The sequence below is a fragment of the Juglans regia genome, chromosome 3, assembly GCF_001411555.2.
Source record: "Juglans regia cultivar Chandler chromosome 3, Walnut 2.0, whole genome shotgun sequence".
NCBI classification, from domain to species: domain Eukaryota; kingdom Viridiplantae; phylum Streptophyta; class Magnoliopsida; order Fagales; family Juglandaceae; genus Juglans; species Juglans regia.
Genome location: NC_049903.1, coordinates 16,517,672 through 16,536,086, shown reverse-complemented (window position 1 = coordinate 16,536,086; position 18,415 = coordinate 16,517,672). Strand labels below are relative to the sequence as shown.

General features: G+C 33.5%; 2 protein-coding genes across 4 annotated transcripts; both read right to left on the bottom strand.

Annotated features, from left to right (window-relative positions):
• Positions 1-99: 99 nt before the first annotated feature.
• LOC108985673 (protein GAMETE EXPRESSED 3) lies at positions 100-6,378 on the bottom strand. Of its 3 annotated transcripts, none has more exons than XM_018958052.2 (12): positions 5,760-6,378; positions 5,577-5,678; positions 3,702-3,832; positions 3,273-3,460; positions 2,771-3,100; positions 2,284-2,530; positions 1,744-2,028; positions 1,534-1,620; positions 1,314-1,346; positions 1,174-1,233; positions 944-1,086; positions 100-829 (listed from the first exon to the last, which is right to left on the bottom strand). In XM_018958052.2, the coding sequence occupies exons 3-12, from the start codon at positions 3,811-3,813 to the stop codon at positions 230-232; spliced, it is 2,085 nt and encodes a 694-aa protein (XP_018813597.1). In that variant the 5' UTR covers positions 3,814-3,832; positions 5,577-5,678; positions 5,760-6,378; the 3' UTR covers positions 100-229. The 3 variants fall into 3 exon arrangements, with proteins under 3 accessions (XP_018813597.1, XP_018813596.1, XP_018813598.1); XM_018958051.2 differs by having other exon boundaries at positions 5,765-6,378; XM_018958053.2 differs by having other exon boundaries at positions 1,744-1,890; positions 5,765-6,378.
• Positions 6,379-9,297: 2,919 nt separating this feature from the next.
• Positions 9,298-11,220, bottom strand: LOC108985675 (transcription factor bHLH52-like). The gene is made up of 3 exons (XM_018958055.2): positions 11,151-11,220; positions 10,050-10,745; positions 9,298-9,725 (listed from the first exon to the last, which is right to left on the bottom strand). Exons 2-3 carry the CDS (start codon positions 10,731-10,733, stop codon positions 9,516-9,518), a joined length of 894 nt encoding a protein of 297 aa, XP_018813600.1. The 5' UTR covers positions 10,734-10,745; positions 11,151-11,220; the 3' UTR covers positions 9,298-9,515.
• Positions 11,221-18,415: the final 7,195 nt, after the last annotated feature.

The following is an 18,415-nucleotide window of genomic DNA, read 5'->3' as shown; positions in this document are numbered from 1 at the left end:
CATGCATGCCATTGGTTCATCGAAGCATTATATCATGCGCAGGAGGAAATACACGAAATCAACGTACATATATATTTAATTTCTTGTTGCCAATTAATGTGGAATATTTTTATATCAATAGTGTATTAAATGTGTAAATAAGCAATTAAACTTGTAATAGATTTTCAAACTAGTTCATCTCATTTGTGAGTGTATATATACACTCACAAATATGATCAATTCTAGCTCTCTAATTCGTTGAAGACAAGGCCTTCCTTCTCGTTAACCTTAATTTGCTACCACTTGATCGGGTGGATTCAATTTCCTCCTCATCATGCATGATCTTCACTTCCCCTGCTTCTTGCTCCATTGTTTGGAAATGGATCGGTAAGCCTCTTGAACTTGATGCGGTGATCACTAATGGACTTCTCCCGTAGTCTCTTCCAAAGCTCCCTTCATCGCTTGAGCTTTCTGCTTCCATGGGTGCCTTTGCTTTTGCTGTTGATTCCTCATCGTGAAATTCCGAGTCGGTCTCTTTCTCACTGCTGCTTTCTCCAGAAGTAGTGTCACTAAGTGTGTGGAATACTGTCACGCTCTCTTTCATTACACCTTGAAAAGAGTAGCTCCTTGCTTTCCCATCATATAGTGGAAGCAGAGATTTTGAGAGAGATCCAGTCCTATCCTTGCCCAGACTGTATGTTGTTGAGAGCTTCCTCTCTATGCCTTCCCTTTCTCGTACCATCTCCCCCAACTTTTCAGCAACTTCATTGGCCACTACCTCCTTTGCTGCTTTCTGCTTAAGCTCTGTAATTGTCCTGTCGAAGACTTTCTTTTTTAGCTGGAGGGAACGCTGAAAGACCGAAAACTATTGTCAGGCTATTGAAGACAACATTATATGGATTCAAAGCTCTTATTCTATTGTTAATTTCAGGGAAAAAAAATTACTAGGAATCAAAGCTCTTACTCGCTTTTCTAGGAAACTTCCAAGGTTTTGACCTTGAAGCTTCTTTTTCCTCCAAAATACACAACAGAATCGTACGATCCCAGCTAGAATAATGAGTACAGCAGATTCAAAGAGCAGAAGCCATATTATTGCTCTTTCGTTACCTGAGAAAGAGTATTAATGACAGTTCGTAAGTAACACTCCGAACGTCATTCTCTTTAAGTAGAATATGCAGAAGGTTGCCAACTTACCTGTGTAGATGACGATATGCTTGGGACTTGCTTGCGAACAGCTGGATGCAAGCTTCTGATCTGGTAATGATCGAAAAAAAATTATTAGATAGAAGTTCACAGTTTGAAGTAAAGGATCAGGGTAACACAAGAATGTTTACATTTGCTGCGACATTGCAGTGGGCTGTGGATCTCTGCATCAATTGCAATGATCAAGACGTGAGAAACTAATCTAGAATTCAGAAACAGTTCAATTAAGACTTTGTCGCTAGAAATGTGTAAAAGATTTAACCAAAGATGTTTAATCTCTATGCCCAAACACAGCAGAATTATCAAAGTGCAAAATGTAATTATAACATGTGCTTTGTAGGAGAATCTCACTTGAGGCAGCAAAGAAAGCAAGAAGGATCCCCTCATCCAGTACAAATTGGCGCAAATCACTCTCAGATAATAAGGACGAGAACTGACCTGAGACATTCCAATGAAAGCATTTCTGAGTATGTAAAATCCCTAAACATTTTATTTAAAAGGAAACAAGTTCAAACAATGAAAACTCAATTTTGAGGAAAGATAACTGAAGACTGAAATCACCAGGAGAGCTTTCAGACCAATAGATGGTCCCAATTGCTGGAACCAACAGAGTGAAGATTACAGTTTTCGGTCGCATTGCTGAGAAGTAAGTGTATTCATCAATTGTGCGGCCGATCTTTCCCTCCATTTCTGTCTGAGAAAGATAAACTGCATAGCCAGAACAGTCAAGCAGTGGACCAACTTGAACAACAAAATGCAGTGTATGTTCTTTTGAAAACTTCCTAAGTATCCCAGTCGGTGAAAATGAGTATAGGAACCCATCTAGTGAGCCAATGGATACCCAACCTGATACATCAAAGAAGGTCCTAACAATTACACAAATAAAAGGAAAAAAAAATATCGAATGGTTTAAAAATTTCTGAAGAAAAAACCAAACTAAAATCACAGCTAATTTCACTTCTAGTGGTACATACGGTAAGCAAAATTAAAAACATAAACTAAGCACATGTATTTCAAATTTATAGCGTACTAATCGACAAATCCCAAATCTGTATGGGATGACAGATTTATGGTACGAAGTATTTGAGTAAATGTAGTTACCATGAGAATCAACAACTGGTGTGCATTCTGCTGTACTCAAGGGGCCGATACTTCTCTGCCATAAAACAGTACCGGAAGAAGCATCTAGTGCCAGCAAAAGGGCCTTAGCTGGTACAGTGACATACAAACGACCATTGTTTCCAGGGGTGATGGTGAAAATCTTGTCGAGAGAACTAAAATCCTGGATCCATTTGAGGTTAGGGCTACGGATCGACAGACAATATAATTCCCCTACAGTATTTGAAATCTGCCAATGCATAACGTAAGTAAATACAGGTCAATAAGCTAGAAAGTTTGGGTGGAAACAGAGACTAGTCCTGGAAACATTGAGAATTTCCAGTGAAACTATCAAAGCAAATCGGTTCATTGAAACCATCAAAGCTTGAATTTGAGAAGAGGGTTGATCAAAGTTCAAAATTTTATCAAGTGGGTTTATCCCAAATTCCAGCAAAAAGAGTGAATGGAAAAAGGGATAAGCAAACCTTACATATATACTAGCTTCGCATTGATCAACCATGGGCGCCGAAGTAAAATAACAACCTGTAACATTTTTCCTGCAACCTAGACGGTAGCCAAATCGGTCAAGCATAGGTCCGGCACTCCAAAGTAGTTGTCCACGTGTCATGTATGCAAAAAGTCCTCGATTCTTGACATTGATAAATACAGATGAACTCATTGTGCTTACTGAGAGCCCAATAATTTCAAGCAGTCCCTCTTGATCTGGTACTGGACCAAAGAAAACTTCAGTAGCAGGTGGGGAAGTTGCAATGTCTAAAAAGCTTATCTTCAGGACTCTGTTTTCTGCGACTAAATATATCTGGATATAATAACCACAAAACAATAACGTTCCCGGTAATATTAAGCGATAAAATTGAATGAAAGCGTATGTACAACTACAGTGAATAGTTCATCTAAGCGCATTGCAATCTCGTAATAAAGTCACATAAAAGTTTGTAGTTCAGAGATAAAACTGGAAAAAAATCGTGTACCTTCCCTCGACTGCCATGAACTGGAGCCATACCAGCATGGCATGTGTACCCAAGATTTATGGTCCAAGAAATGGTACCATTACTTTCAAATGCATACAAATTCTTCCCTGAACAAACGTAAATCTTCCCATCTTCTCCAGTCAAAGGTCTCGAAAGCCTGTTTGCAGCACTTCTAGAAGGCTCTCGTGCTACAAAGGAAATGATGCCATCAGAAATTTGAATGGGAAAGAAAAAAAAAAACAGAGAGAGAATCAACCAAATATCTTGTACCCCCAGAAAACATGAATGCAGAAAACTAAAACCGATCATTTTCGTCTAATAAGATCAAATGGATTCCTTCTGAAAGTGTGTAAACATTCTTCTCGTGTGTGTGTGTGTGTGTGTGTGTGTGTGAGAGAGAGAGAGAGAGAGAGAGAGAGAGAGAGAGACCGGAAAAAGGGCGAGGATTCTCAGGGTCTATTTGGAATTCGGTGAACTGAGAGGTGATGGAATCCGATCGGAAGAGCAAGAGCAAGAAGAGAACATGTTGGATCATCGGCATTGCATAAAACGCCCCGTTCCTGATGGGTTGGAGAATTACTTATGTCATTTAAAATTATATCAAATTATATTTCACAATATAGATTCTAATTTCTCAATTGGACATAGGTGTCATTATTTTAAACCAATTCTTTCAAAATAATTGACGAGGTGCGCACAAAGTTTTAATATAAATGTTAATCTCTCAAGATACCACATCATCAAAAATAAATTTATTAAAAAACAATTTTGCAATAACTATGGAATCCTTTTATGCTTAATTCACTATGCTTAACTAATATCGTCATGCTTCTTAATCTTGATCCGCAATTGAAATATTCAAATTATCTCAAAAATATTGTGGAGATAAAGAATGAATTATCAATAACTCAATAAACAAAAAAATATACTAATATGTAAACGAGTCATTTATAGAGTACAAAGTACATATTAAAACATTTTTTAGTTTAAGAATACAAAACAAAATATATTATCAAAATATCAGAGAAACACTTCTAGAAGCATTCATATACAAAAGTCATTTGGCGTGACTTAACTGAATATCATTATCTTATCATATCATATCAGAATAGAAATCATGTTTAACCATCGTGATGTAGTTGTGTTATCCCCAGTGGCCAAACTAGGCAATATCAGAATATAAATTTTCTCCTTATTCTTCTCGGAGTCTCGAGTGTGTACAAAAAAGACCATGTAGAAAAATCATTTTGTTGCCAAAGTGAGTGCACTAAAAAACAGAAATATTGGTACCAAACATATAATAAAGACCATAGTTTTACATCCGTTGTAAGGTTAAAGCAGAACAGAAAAATAATCAGATACAAAATCAGAATGTCATACCAAAAGTTTTCAAATGCCACATTATATCTGAACATAGTACTGAACAAAATCATATTATCTTCATATAATCAAAACAGATTTAAAGCATCTTCACATAATCATGCAAAAATTTTCAGATTTCATATTCGCTCTTTTTGCACAATTCAGAAATAGAAATTCAAAATTTTTGTTCATATCTACACCAGTCATGACAAAAATATATTTCTCTTTTCTTGCAGAACAAAATAATCGAGGTTGTTTTTAATTTTTCTTTCATATCAAACATGCATATTTTTCATAAATAAATTTCAATCAATTTCTTTTTATGCAAAATCTAATATAGAAACTCCGCTTACTTATATTTTTAAATTTTTCTAAATTTTTTTACAACAATGTTGAACGAATTTCAATCGTCACTTATAAAATAAACACGTAATTTATATAAATTATATAAATTTTTAATTTAACACATATTTTGATATTTAAGTGTGAAATACTAAAATAATCTATTTTTTCTAAAAAATTAAAATCCTCGTAAACCTTAATTTCACCACTTTTCAAATTCATCGATATCCACTTAACTTCTCCGACACATAAATTAAACTCTAAATTATTTCTATAAAATATAATGTATGTCTAACATATTTATCCAATTAAAATTAAGTCCACGTAAAATACATCTCTACTTAATATTCACTTAAAATAATTCTAACTCGATCACAAGTCTGTTTAACAATCAAGCCCACAACATCAATATAAGTCCACCCCAACATAATCCAGCCCAATTTAAAAACACAAGTTGTCTGTTTTTAGGCTTTACAGAAGGCTACACGACAGAATAAGTGGCATGTTTGTAATAACAATAAACTTGTGGTACAGACTTCATTTCTGTTACGGAAATATCACAAAAAGGCAAGCCATGTTTTCTGAGAATAACACTCTTACAAGGGAAGAGCACCGTGCGACGGAGGCTGAGGCTATGCGGGCTTCCAAGCTTGGCTGAGATCAACGGCGGCCAACTTGGCTGAGTTCAACGGAGGCCGAGCTCTGTGTAGTAGAGGGACTGTTAGATTTCGTGAGATTGAGAAACGGTGGAGAGAAGAGAGGGAGAGAGGGCAGATCAGAGACCTTACCGAGAGGGGCAGAAAGACCCAGTGGCTGAAGCAAAAGTCGTCAGCGACAGAGACTTCTTGATGGAGGATACACGGAGGATCTGGGCTTACACGGTGGCTGTTGGCCGCGACGTCCGTGTGGAAGGGTTGTGCATGGCTTGGGTGCTCTGTTTCGGTGTAGGGAAAACAGAGGTTTACGGTGTTTTTACAGAGGGTGTGTAGTGGTGGTGCAAGGCAGCGGTTGGGTGGTGCAACTTGATTTCTCGTGGCCAAGCTGTGGCGTCAGTTTCTACAACACAAAGGTTGCCGTGCGTTGCAACCTTGGTGGCTTGGACGTGGAGGAGTGATGGTGGCTTAGAGCGGCTCCGTGGGACTGCGACTTGCCGTCGGTTGCTCATCTGTGGAGGAGATATGGTGGCATGCTGGACGTGCGTGGAGGCTGTTGTTTGGTGCTATAGGGGGCTGAGGGAAGGAGACGGCAGCAACGTGGTGGCTGAAGAAGGAGACGTGGCTTCTGGACTTCACGTGGGGAGGTGGTTTCGCTGGTGTAGACTGGAGGGGCTTGGCAGCGGCGTGAAGCTCACAGAGAAATAAAGAGAGAGAATTTGTGAGGAAGTGGGGCACGGAAAGGCAGAGGGCAGTTGTGGAGAGGAAGAACTGCAGTGGAGTGGCGTCAATGGGGATGAAACGGGGAGAGGGAAAATAGGGAGAAGAGAGTGACTGGGAGGTGAAACCGTCGAGGAGAAAAGAAAAAGAGAGGGCAAAAAGAAAGCTTCTGACCCAAAAACTACGCCGTTTCTTCGAGTGGGTTGGGCTTTCCTATGGGTTTGGGCCTTGGTTTTTCATCGCAAAAGTGCTTGTAAGAGAGAATTTTACGAGACAGAAAAAAGGTTGAACTGCTATCACAACTTACGATATTAATAATTAATCACGTATTATGAACATGTCAACTGTTCAAAGAATTTGGTAATTTTGAATTTAAAATAAGAAAAAAATTGATGAAATAGACTATCACTCAAAATATTCATCATTTTAATAATTGATATATCAATATGTACTGTTATATGTGTAAAATTATAAGTATATATAATATTTTCTTAAATAAAATTCCAGACTTTTTTCTTTTCAAGCAATAAAATTCCAGATTTTTTTTTTTGAGGGAAAAAAATTGCTCTTTATTGATATAGTCTCCTCAAATTGAGGGAAATAATACAAGAATGACAACTGTCCATCTCAACTCTTAAAACATTTTTAGCTAAAGCATCTGCAGATGCATTAGACCCTCTCATTTGATAGTGCTACCTATTTAGACCGCTATATTTAAAAGAAGATGCTACTTTATTCTATAGTTTTGTCCTCGTATTTTGATTGTTACTGAATTTTATTTATTTTATTTTATTTTATTTTATAACCTAATAGTTAAGTTTTACTTAATAGTTAAGTAATTGATTATTAATATATTTGCATATTTTTTTAAATATTTAAACAGATTTAAAAATATTTAAAAGAAAAAAAATACAATTACACTAGAGACACGCCCAACGGTACGTTCTAATTTTTATGAATAGGATTGTCCATTTTTTGTTTTTTGTTTTTATTTAAACATTAGAGGGGCGGGCATTGAACCCATGATCTTAATTTTGGAGATGTGGGTCTTGCCACGGGCGTTGGCCCATATTTAAAACTAAATTAAGCAATAAAAAACCACTAGGCTTCTTCAAACAAGGGAAAAAACAGCAACACTTTTTTTGGAAAGGAGAAATTTACAAGAACAAGGGAAAGACAAAGATAATATGTTTATGTTTTGCCTTTTGTCTATTCTATTTAAGAGAGATTCTCACATTAAATTATCCTTCTATTAGTTAAAATAATAATAAAATATTATTAATTTAAATAATAATAATATTTTTTTCTTAATTTTTTTTTTTTTTTATATTTTCCAATTATATATACTGATTATATGTTAATTAATAATTAATAATTTAATTTCTAATTAAATTATTATTTTCCAATTATCTTTCTTTACCAACCTAATAATATTTTGGAAGAGATCATAGAAATAACTCATAAAATATTCAGTAGATGGGGGGAGCAGTAACTCTCCAAATATATTTTGGAAGACATTTTTCCTTTTACACCTCTTGACGTTAATTGGTTCTTCAATTTCATGAGTTAAATTTGCACCGATATTTTGCACTTTTTCCCTGATCTTATTGCCCTTTTGTCGGTGCTATCTCAACTGTAAATAAAAATAAATCTAACGTGCATGCATGCATGCTATGGTAGTTTTTCATTTTTTGTGCAGTTATTTCAGAAAACATGCATGTAGGTTATTTTTTCTTCCTGATTTTGTTGCACCTTTTTCGGTACTGCCATACTAATTAAATGCAAATAAACATATGATCATGGCAAGCGGCTATAATAATAATTTGTTGCACCTTTTTCGGTGCCACATGCAAGTTTTTCATATATTAATACATCAAATTAAAAGAGAGATATATTATATTAATTCTCGTATTAATGCCATCTGATCTGATCAGTACTATCATGTGCTAGCTAGCTCTGAAATGAAATAACGTTCATGGGATTATATATATATTAATTAGCCTCAAAGCTTACAACAAACAACGAACTTCTGTGAAATAAAATCACGGCCTAGCTTGAACATATTATATAAAGCAGTGTCTTTCATATATATGTAAATCATGCATGGTTATTGACCGTACGTGTAATCAAGATCAGATCGACAATGGAAACAACTCCCGCCAATGTAGGCCACAAAATTCATGTTAGTTAAACAGTACGGGTGATAAAAACGGTTTATTAACATATTATATGATCATGAGTACTACGTACTATATATATATATATATATATATATGATGTCATGAGTACTGAAATATATATATGAATAACCTCCATTTCTTAATTATTTCTCACGACAAGATATTAATCATGTACAGCTCGCTCGTAAGAATAGATGGCATTTTTTTTTCAAAAAATAATTACGAAAGAAAAGTAAAATCATATCAAGTGATCAATACTTATAATTAATTCATTTTGGGTCCTCTCTTAACATGATATTCTGCCTTCAATCTTTTGTAATTCGTATATAATTAGGAAAATACTCAAATGGATTACATAAAAGTAAACTTACAAAGTAGATTTAACAAATTCCATAAACCCACATCAATTTGTGGTCTGATTTATTTTATGTAATTATTTTATATCTGTAGCGGTTCTGATATAATTATAATACTAGGTACGTATGAAGTATGAACCGAGGACTCATTAATTTTTGGCAAATCATTATCGATTGTCTGGGGAACACAATCTATTAACTATCTTGAACCCTCTTTTACTAGGATATAGGACCGATCTTGTACTAAATAAAAATTCGAAAAATTTGCGGACTTTTGACAAGGGTTCATGTGAATGTACGTACGACCTTTGAACGTACGGTACCCAATTTTAGAACGCTGTATTTAAAATAAACTAGATTCAATTATAAAAATAAATAAATAAATAAACATTTGGCATCTTCATACAAGGGAGAAAACATTAACACATCTCTTGGAAATAAGAAATTTACAGGAAAGTGATCATTAGACGTAATTAGCACCTAGCTGTAAAAGTGGATACTACGTATACGAATTAAGAGAAAGTACAAAAAAAGACTAATTAAGGGAAAATAGAGAAACGAAAATAAACTTCTGTAACATGCAAATCAAGCTACAAGCATTATATTAATTATATAATTAATGGGTTATGATCAGGCGGCATTGGTTCGCAGCAACTGATGAATGTCCTTGAGCATCAATGGCTTTGATTGGATTTCACGATCATTAGCTAAGGTTTGAAGAAATTGTTTGGGAACCAAGCACTTGGCCTCTGAGTACAACTTCTCTTGAATAAGGGGTGATGCAAGAAGATGATCTTGGAGTTCTTTCGTATCATGCATTATTGGTTGATCTTTATCGGCCTGCATGCATATATATATAATATATCGATCATGTATACAAATTAACACATAATAATAATGACCAAAAGAGCAGACATATCATCGAAATTAAACATGGAAATGAATTAGAGGCTATATATATGTATGTTCTAGAAATCAACCGGCGACGTCAATTATCAAAATGCTTTACTTTATTTAGCATGGCCATTTTTCCCAGCATCCACCCCACCACTCCTCAGACTTACGTCGATTAAATAAGACAATATATGAAGTACTCATGCATCAAAAATGGAAAAGAAAAAAAGAAACAGAAACTTGAAGATAGATAAATAGGTGTTACATTACCTGAACTGACGCCATGATTTGAAGAACTGAAACTTGAGCCTGCAAGTACTTGACATACTTGAAAGCAGCATGGAACATCTCAGCTGTGTTCAACTTATTCCCTCCTGGAATTCGCTTCCCAAGCTCCTGGGTCTTCTCCGTTATCTTTCTTCTCCTTTCACGGGCAGCAATGCTCTGAGCAGACAAGCTTACTCTACTAGTGGGATTCTTCATATAACTCTCAGGAGTATGTTGATTGCAGGAATAAGATGCCACCGGCAATGGTGGAGCGAGAAATTCCGGCAGTGTCTCAGGAAGCAGACCAGGATTTGGGAGATAGCCATCGAAGAAACCAGGAGCGAAATCCGAGTAATTATGATAATTTCCACAGCTGAAGTACTTCTGGCGCTTCGGGTATTGGTAGGACCTGAGTTCATCTTGGGGAAAGCTTTCTGGTGAGAAGTAGGTTAAATAATCTGATGGGGTAGAGCAGTATGGGAGGAGATTAATGTTGTAGTTGTCTGCGTAGCAGAACTCGTTGGGATCGAGCAATGGATCGAAGTCTGCAAGAGTAGAATTGCCGTCAAAAGTCATGAGGACTTCTGCTGCCATCTCCGGATCATGTATTTGTTGGAAGCTGCTCATGATTTCTGGACTGAGATGATGCTCAAAGGACCCCGAGTTGGAGCAAAAGCTTAAAGCCATGGAAATAGTTAACTGAAAAAGGAAATGTACGGTTATAAGAATGCAAAGCAAACAATCATTAGTTATATCAAAAACCGTTTTCATTTCATTCACTTGTTACTTAATAGTGTAATAATTGTTCCATAAACAGTACAATAATTATTCCTCCTTACTCAGAGGAACAAAACTGCCTTGCAGAAATAAAGCAAGCAGAGTTAACTGGGAAAGAGATAAAGAAAACAGGAAGAGAAGAGGTATTTTCAACCCATTTGTAAGCATGAAAAAGATAAAGTAGTAGAGCTACAAAAGCAGTTAATGACGTTCAAAAATATCAAACTGAGAATCCATGCGTGGGGGGAAAGAGAGAGGGCAATAAGAAAGACATGTTTCAAAATGATATCCAGAGCAAAAAGAAGACATGATCAGAGAGAGAGAGACCTTAGAATTAGATGGTGTCTTGTGCTGTTGTTTGTTGAATACTAACAACCCTTCTCAAACTATACAAACTAACACACACACACACTAGTGCTGAGTACTTACTACTGTTGCCAACCCGCTATATGTAAATCGAGAGAGAGAGAGAGAGAGAGAGAGAGAGAGAGGTAAAAGGTGTACGTGAAATGTGGGAGTAATCCATGTTTAACAACTTTGTAGCCTACTTTGGCGGGGATAGTTAGTGAGTGAATAACCTCCATTTCTTATTCCCCAAGACAAGATATTGATGTAGTATTAATCCTCGTACTTGTTATGCTATATCTGCCGACGGCGGCCTTCTCAAACAATTAGGTCTTAGCCTCATCATGCATCATGCATGCATGGCATTGGTTCATCAAAGCATTATATCATGAGCAGGAGGAAATACACGAAATCAAAAAAATAAGCGAGTGTACCCTTTTTTTTTTTTTTAATGTATGTGTTTTATTTAATTAATTTTTAAAAAAAGCACATAAATGCTAAATTAAGAAACAAAAAAACAATAATATTGCACCTATCGGTACGTACGTACATTGGAGGCAGCCAGGGCACAGTGCTTTTAGATCCCGGCCCCTAGCATTATTCACAAGTGCAAAATAACTGAAACGAATTAAGAAACGGTTTAAATTTGAAATATGCAGTTTAAAACTTCAATTTAGGAGCGCCGCAATTATAAATTTTCCAAAATAAATGTAAAAAAGAAAACTGAAACGAGAAAAAAAAAAAAGAAGGTTTAAACCATGATAATGCAAATTACAGAATAGTAACGTTTAAATTTGTGACAAATTTGTAAAGAAAAATAATTCTCTAACACCGTTTAAAAAATCGATCGAGAGCGCCGTCTTATCTGGACATGAAATGAAAAGACCAAGGTTTAAAATGGTTTAGAACATAATAACAATTTTCGAAACGCCGTCTGTTTTGAAAATCATCATGATGACATGCATGCAATTGTTTTTTTAATTTTTAAGAAAATCATTAATGTTTCTTATAAATATGTCGACTCTATTTTTTCTTTTTTTCGTTTCATTAGTTGCTTAGTTGCATGTGGGAAATAAATATTTAAGAAAATCTCATTTCGAAGTTACTAATTGGGTGAAATAAATATGTCGACTCTAGATCAAGGAAGGTATATATATATATATATAGCGACTTCCGTACGTACGTTTTGCCTTTTAATTTGAAGAATTTAATTATTAGTTGAAGAAGAGCGCCTACTAGTACTAATGATATGACATGCATGCAGGATTTCATTGTGGAAAATGCTGACAGCTTTAATATCATGCCTAAAAAAAAGTCTTCTTATATAATCATCTTTACTCAAAACCTTAGGATTCTAGTGATCATAAACCTAGAACCTGCATATACTTACTTACCTCCGTATATATGCATGCATGTATCATGCATGGTAAGTTGGGGAGTACCAAAACATAAATTCAAATCATCAGCAAGCTAGCTGTTAATAGAAGTGATCAATCTTACTTTATTTTATATTGTTTGTGCAATTTGTTTTAAAATGGATTGTCTAATATTGCCCATTTGTAATGAGTTATTTCCTTTTAGCAATATATGAATTATATATCACAAGATAATCTCAATGTTAAGACGTATATTGTGTTAGGAAAATAGTTACACTAAAATATAAGTACTTTACCATCAAGAAAATATATAAGCGCTCCCATTGTGCTGGTTATAGGCTCGATCGTTAACATTAATTTTAGGGCTCATTTGGATATTAAGAATATCTCATATATAATATTTGTTAATGGTAGTGAAATAGTCTATCATGCATAGTAGTGAATTAAATAGTTTGTGTTAAGATATTTTATTGGATATTGAGAAAGATTAGAGAAAAAATTGAATAAAAATATTATAAAGTTAAAACATTATTTGAATATAATTTTGTAATAATATTTTTGTTTTGAAAATTTAAAAGTAGTTTTATTTTTTGTGTTTTGTTTGGAAGTTTAAGAAAATTATAATGATTAAGTAATGGTTAGATGAAAAAGTTGAAGATTTAAAATTTAAAAGTGTTTTGTAATTGAGACGTCGTGATGTTTGGGAATAAAATATTTGAGGATATTTGAGAATACCTGAAAACAGTTGTGTTCTCAAACGGGCATTAAGGATACTAAAAGAAATAAAAAGTAAATTTCCCACTAGCCTAACCTCAAATTAAAAGATTAAGATCAACAACAAATAATTAAACCTCAGCAAGCGGCAACTTCATTGATCGATCGGGTCCTCACTCCACATTGTCTCCAATATTTGAAGTGATTCTTCTAGTTTGCTTCAATCTTTTGTAATTATGGTGTGAAGTATGAACTCATGTGTCCATTTTTGGCAAATGATCGATTTGCCTACGGAAGCCACAATCTATTAATCATTAATCCTTTTTTTTACTAGGATATAGCTAGGTACAATCTCGTACCAATAAAACAAACTGCTACCATGCATACTTACAATTTTACACACGTAACAATAAGTGCTGACATGTCAGATATTTAAATTGTGAAGATTTTGAAATTTAAATATAAAAATTTTGAAATTTAGATTAAAAAATAAAACAAATTGATGAAATGGGACTAGTCTCACACAATACGTATAAGCTTGTAGCAGTACTACTCTTAACAGTATGGACGGCCTATCCCACCGAAGTGCAAATATAATTTTCAAATTTTTATTTTATTGATGGAATCTTACAAGCTTAGTATTTCTTATTTATTTATGTCAAATTAATACATATCATATATCATAAACTTATTGACAACGCCTCTAAAATTTATTTTACTGTTTACAAATAGACTCTAATTATAGTTACGAAAACCTAAAAGTACCAATGTATTTTTCTTGTTGCAAATTAATGTAGAATGTTTTTAGATCAATAGTGTATTAAATGTGTAAATAACCAAACTTGTAAAAAGATTTTTCCCACAATGAAGTAATAGATTTTCAAACTGAAAGTTCTACTCATCATCCTAATTCTCATAATCTTCATATCATTCTATAATGTGACATTAGATGATTGGAGACTATTTATTATATTTCACTTTTAAACCTATCATCTAATGCCACATCATAAAATGATGAAAAAATAAATAATAAATAGATTTTTTAGTTATGAAATATGATCAATTATCCGCTCTCTAATTCATTGAAGACAATTAATGCTATATATCTTTTTTTTTTTTTTTTTTTTGCCCCCTTTTTGGATTTGAATGCTATCTCAGACTACCTTAACTTGGCTTTTATATATAGTAATAGGTTGCTAATTATAGTTTGGTAACTGCCACAATCAAATTAAAGATATATATATATATATATATAATCGCTAAAAAAAAAAAAAGTAATATTATATATACTACATCACTATTTCACTTTCACTTGTCTATGTAAGATGTGGCATATTTATCACAATTAATGGATGATAGCAAATCATTCAATAAATCATAATTTAATGGCGATAAATATGTCACATCTTATATATATAATAGAATGAAAGTGAGACGGTAGTGTGGTGTATAGAATGTTTCAAAGATTATATGCATGGGTGATCATGATTTACTTTTGGAAGTAATTTAAGACGGTTATTAACATGCATGCATGCATGCAAGCGCATGCATGCATGAGTACTATGATGTCAGTGAAATGCGGAAGTATTAATTAATCCTTATTTAACAGATGAATAACCTCCAATATTTCTTCATTATTAATTCCCACGACAAGATAATATTAATTATGTAGTACGTACTCTACTACTCCTCCGATCCTCAGTACTCCTATATACGTAGTAGAATTAGGTTTTTAATTAGCCTCATCTTGATTAATGGCATTAATGTGTATTAATTTTCAGGAAATTGAAAAAACTTAGAAACAGAGAATATTTGGCCTAAAATTATAAGTATTATATATAGATAGCATTTTGTAAAGAATAATTATGAAAAAGAAGTAAAAGCACAGTAAGTGATCACAACTAATTCATTGATCGCGTACTCTTAATAATTAGTACTATTTAACATGATTTCAGCTTTAAATCTTTTGTACGCTGTATTTAAAATTAGATTCAATGATATATAAAAAAATAAAAATAGAAACGCTTGTCATCTTCAAACAAGGGAAAAAACAGTAACGCATTCACTACAAGGGGAAATACATTTTCCAGCAAAAATGAATCGTGGGAAAATGCCACAAAATCGCCGCCTATAACCTTTATTAGCGATTTATAAATTGCCGGACGTTCGTTGGTATTAAAGGCCCACTTTAGATCTACTCCAACGGAAGCCAAAAATCACCAGCAAAGAAATTTTTTCCCAGTGAATTTTACGTGCCGCAAATAGCACCTTTAATTGCCGGAATTTCAAGATATGATTTATATGTTAATCGTTGGGAAATATTAATTTCAGCGATTAATTTATGTCGCTAAAAGAGTAAAAATCGCCAGCAATTGAATTTAGCAACGATTTCTTGAAATCGTCGTAATACAATTAATTGCTATGAAATAACGGTTGCAGCGATAACAGTTCGCTGCTAAAACATAATCCCAGCGAACTTTTATCGTTGCAATTGACGTATACTCATACGCAGCGATCATAATATCGCGGGGAATAACTCAATTACGGCGATTATAAAATCGCCGTAAGTTAGTGTTTCGTTTTCAAAATTAATTAGCGGCGATTGATAACTCGCTGGCATTGATTTTGGAACTCGTTTGCAGCGATCAAAACTTCAATGGGAAAAAACTAAAATTAACCGGCGATTTTAGATCGCCGCCAAGTATCTAAATTACCAGCTATTTATATATCGCTACAAATTACTTGTTGCTTTGGGTAAGTCAGTTCCAGCGATTTGAAAATCTCTGGGAATGAGCGTTTGGTTATGAAAATATGCTGGCGGCGATTTCCAAATCGCTTGGTTGAAGATTTTAGCAGCGATCATGACATCGCTGGTAAAGGTTGATCATGTTTTTAACATATTTACTGGCGAAAACTTATCACCGATAAATACCTTAAATTCGCCGAAAGTTTAAGGTATTCATGTAAAACTTTTTGACCCAATTTTCTTACTATGCCTGGTTTTTTGTTGTTCCTAAATGCAACATTCAACCAACTCTAAGCTTCATTCATTCAAGTTAAATATCGAAAACACATGAAGCAAATAAAATCCATCAACTCATCCAAACTCATATGTATTTATACACTAGGGCGGTGTATTATATTCTCATATCAAGTACAAACTGAGCTACATCTAAAATAATAAATAACCATCATGGTCATAACAAATTGTTTAACTCTACTATCCACTGAAATAACCATTGAAATTCTCATATCAAGTATAAACTGAGCTATATATCGCGCGTGACTTCTCATACTCTTCATCCGTGTATTTGATAATATCAACAAACTGCACAACATCAAGGAAAACAAAAAAATTCAGTACTAGGAGATTACTCAAGATAGGTTTGATGACATTATGACTAGAAGAAAAACCAATAAACCCCAAATTGAAAAATATATTTGTGAAATTTCCACTCAAATTTCCCTGCACAGGCTTGGAAATATTCTCCTAACCTCTCTCATGAAAGAATCCATCAATATGTATATAAATGCCTCTAGTTTTGAGAAAAAAATATAATGTGTAGTGTGTAAATGATGAGAATAAAAGCTTTATATATACATATATATATATATATATATAATTTCAGGATGGAAATGGATGGCCTACCAGAAGTGTACACTACACCCAAAGTTTGACAATTTATTGAATGATATAAGAGCCCAAACAACACTGAAAATATATTGTTACATGCCCTTAATTAGGGGTGTAACCGGTCCGGTCCGGTCCGGTTTTGGATAAAATCTAGGACCGAATCGGAATGTACCGGTTTTATATTTTTTAAAACCGATTACGCACCGGTTACCCTCCTAAACAGGTACTTCCGGTTTTATTGGTTTCCTATCCGGTCCGGTCCGGTTTTCCGGTTTTTTCAAAATATAAATTTCACAATTTGTCATCAAAAATTTGTTTATAAAAAAAAAAAATTGATTTAAAAAAAACTGTTTTATACTTTTATTAATATATTAGACTATATAATAGTATTAATATTAGACTATTGGTATAGTTATAAATTATATATTAGTATTAGTTATAAACTTTTAGTGATTTAATATTAACATTTTATGTAATAATTTATAAATTATAATAAGAAATTATTTCATATATGAATATATATGTTATATATAAAATTTCACATAAAAATTTATAATTATACATTATATATAAAACTTATATATATTAATATTTAATATATATAAAATATTTTGTATAAAACTTATATATAAAAATATTATTTTTTATTTTTTTTAATCAACCGGTCCGGTCCGGTTCGGTCCGGTCCAAAAAATTCCGGAACCGGAACCGGCCGGTTTTTACGTTTTAAAAACCGGTAAAACCGGTCCGGTCCGGTCCGGTTTTCCGGTTTGAGTTTACACCCCTACCCTTAATTGTTCCACGCTTGTATGTTTTCTGATCTAGGGAATTGTTCTTACAAGGCATTATTTCTATTTTTGATAGTTATAGATGATCAATATATCATACAGAACTGAGAGGGATGGATCTAAGTATTTGTATATATCAAAAACAGAAAATCTAATGAGTTTTCAAAAAAGGCATTTATTCTAACACGTTTACAAAAGAAAGAGTTAAAGTACAATAATTCATGATCAGCAAAATAATTAACACAAAACTCTAAGAAATGCACATTCAAACAACGCAACATTTTTCACAGAAATTTTCTAATTACATATTAGAAGCTACATGTAAAGGGCCATAAACGCTGCAACAGAAAAAATAAAACATAAAAGCAATTCAACTTTTTCAAATTTCAAAATAAAAATTATATTAAAAAAATTATATTATAACAATATTTTAACTTTATAATATTTTTATTCAACTTTTTCTATCTCATTTTTCAAAACCTAATAAAACATATTAATTCAAACTATTTCACTAATATTCACAAACTATTTGACTTCTTTTCACAGATTTTTCATCTCATCTCATTTCAATATACAAACGAAGAGAAGTCAAACTAGACTTGGAGAATGATACAAAGTACATTATTGTCTAAGTAGCTTCGAACACTTAAGATATTGCTTATCAGTACTTCATCTTAGTACCCCTTAGAGCATTGACAATGGTCTAGCTATTAGTAAATCTAAAATTTGACTAAA

What these genes read in the sequence shown, in the direction of transcription:
- LOC108985673 (XM_018958052.2), bottom strand. Translation starts at nt 3,813, where the DNA reads ATGCCGATGATCCAACATGTTCTCTTCTTGCTCTTGCTCTTCCGATCG. An exon ending in GAATCCTCGCCCTTTTTCCG is followed by an intron (nt 3,461 to 3,701) that starts GTCTCTCTCTCT and finishes TTTCCTTTGTAG; the next exon opens with CACGAGAGCCTTCTAGAAGT. An exon ending in TTCATGGCAGTCGAGGGAAG is followed by an intron (nt 3,101 to 3,272) that starts GTACACGATTTT and finishes TATTATATCCAG; the next exon opens with ATATATTTAGTCGCAGAAAA.
- LOC108985675 (XM_018958055.2), bottom strand. Translation starts at nt 10,733, where the DNA reads ATGGCTTTAAGCTTTTGCTCCAACTCGGGGTCCTTTGAGCATCATCTC. An exon ending in AAATCATGGCGTCAGTTCAG is followed by an intron (nt 9,726 to 10,049) that starts GTAATGTAACAC and finishes ATATGCATGCAG; the next exon opens with GCCGATAAAGATCAACCAAT.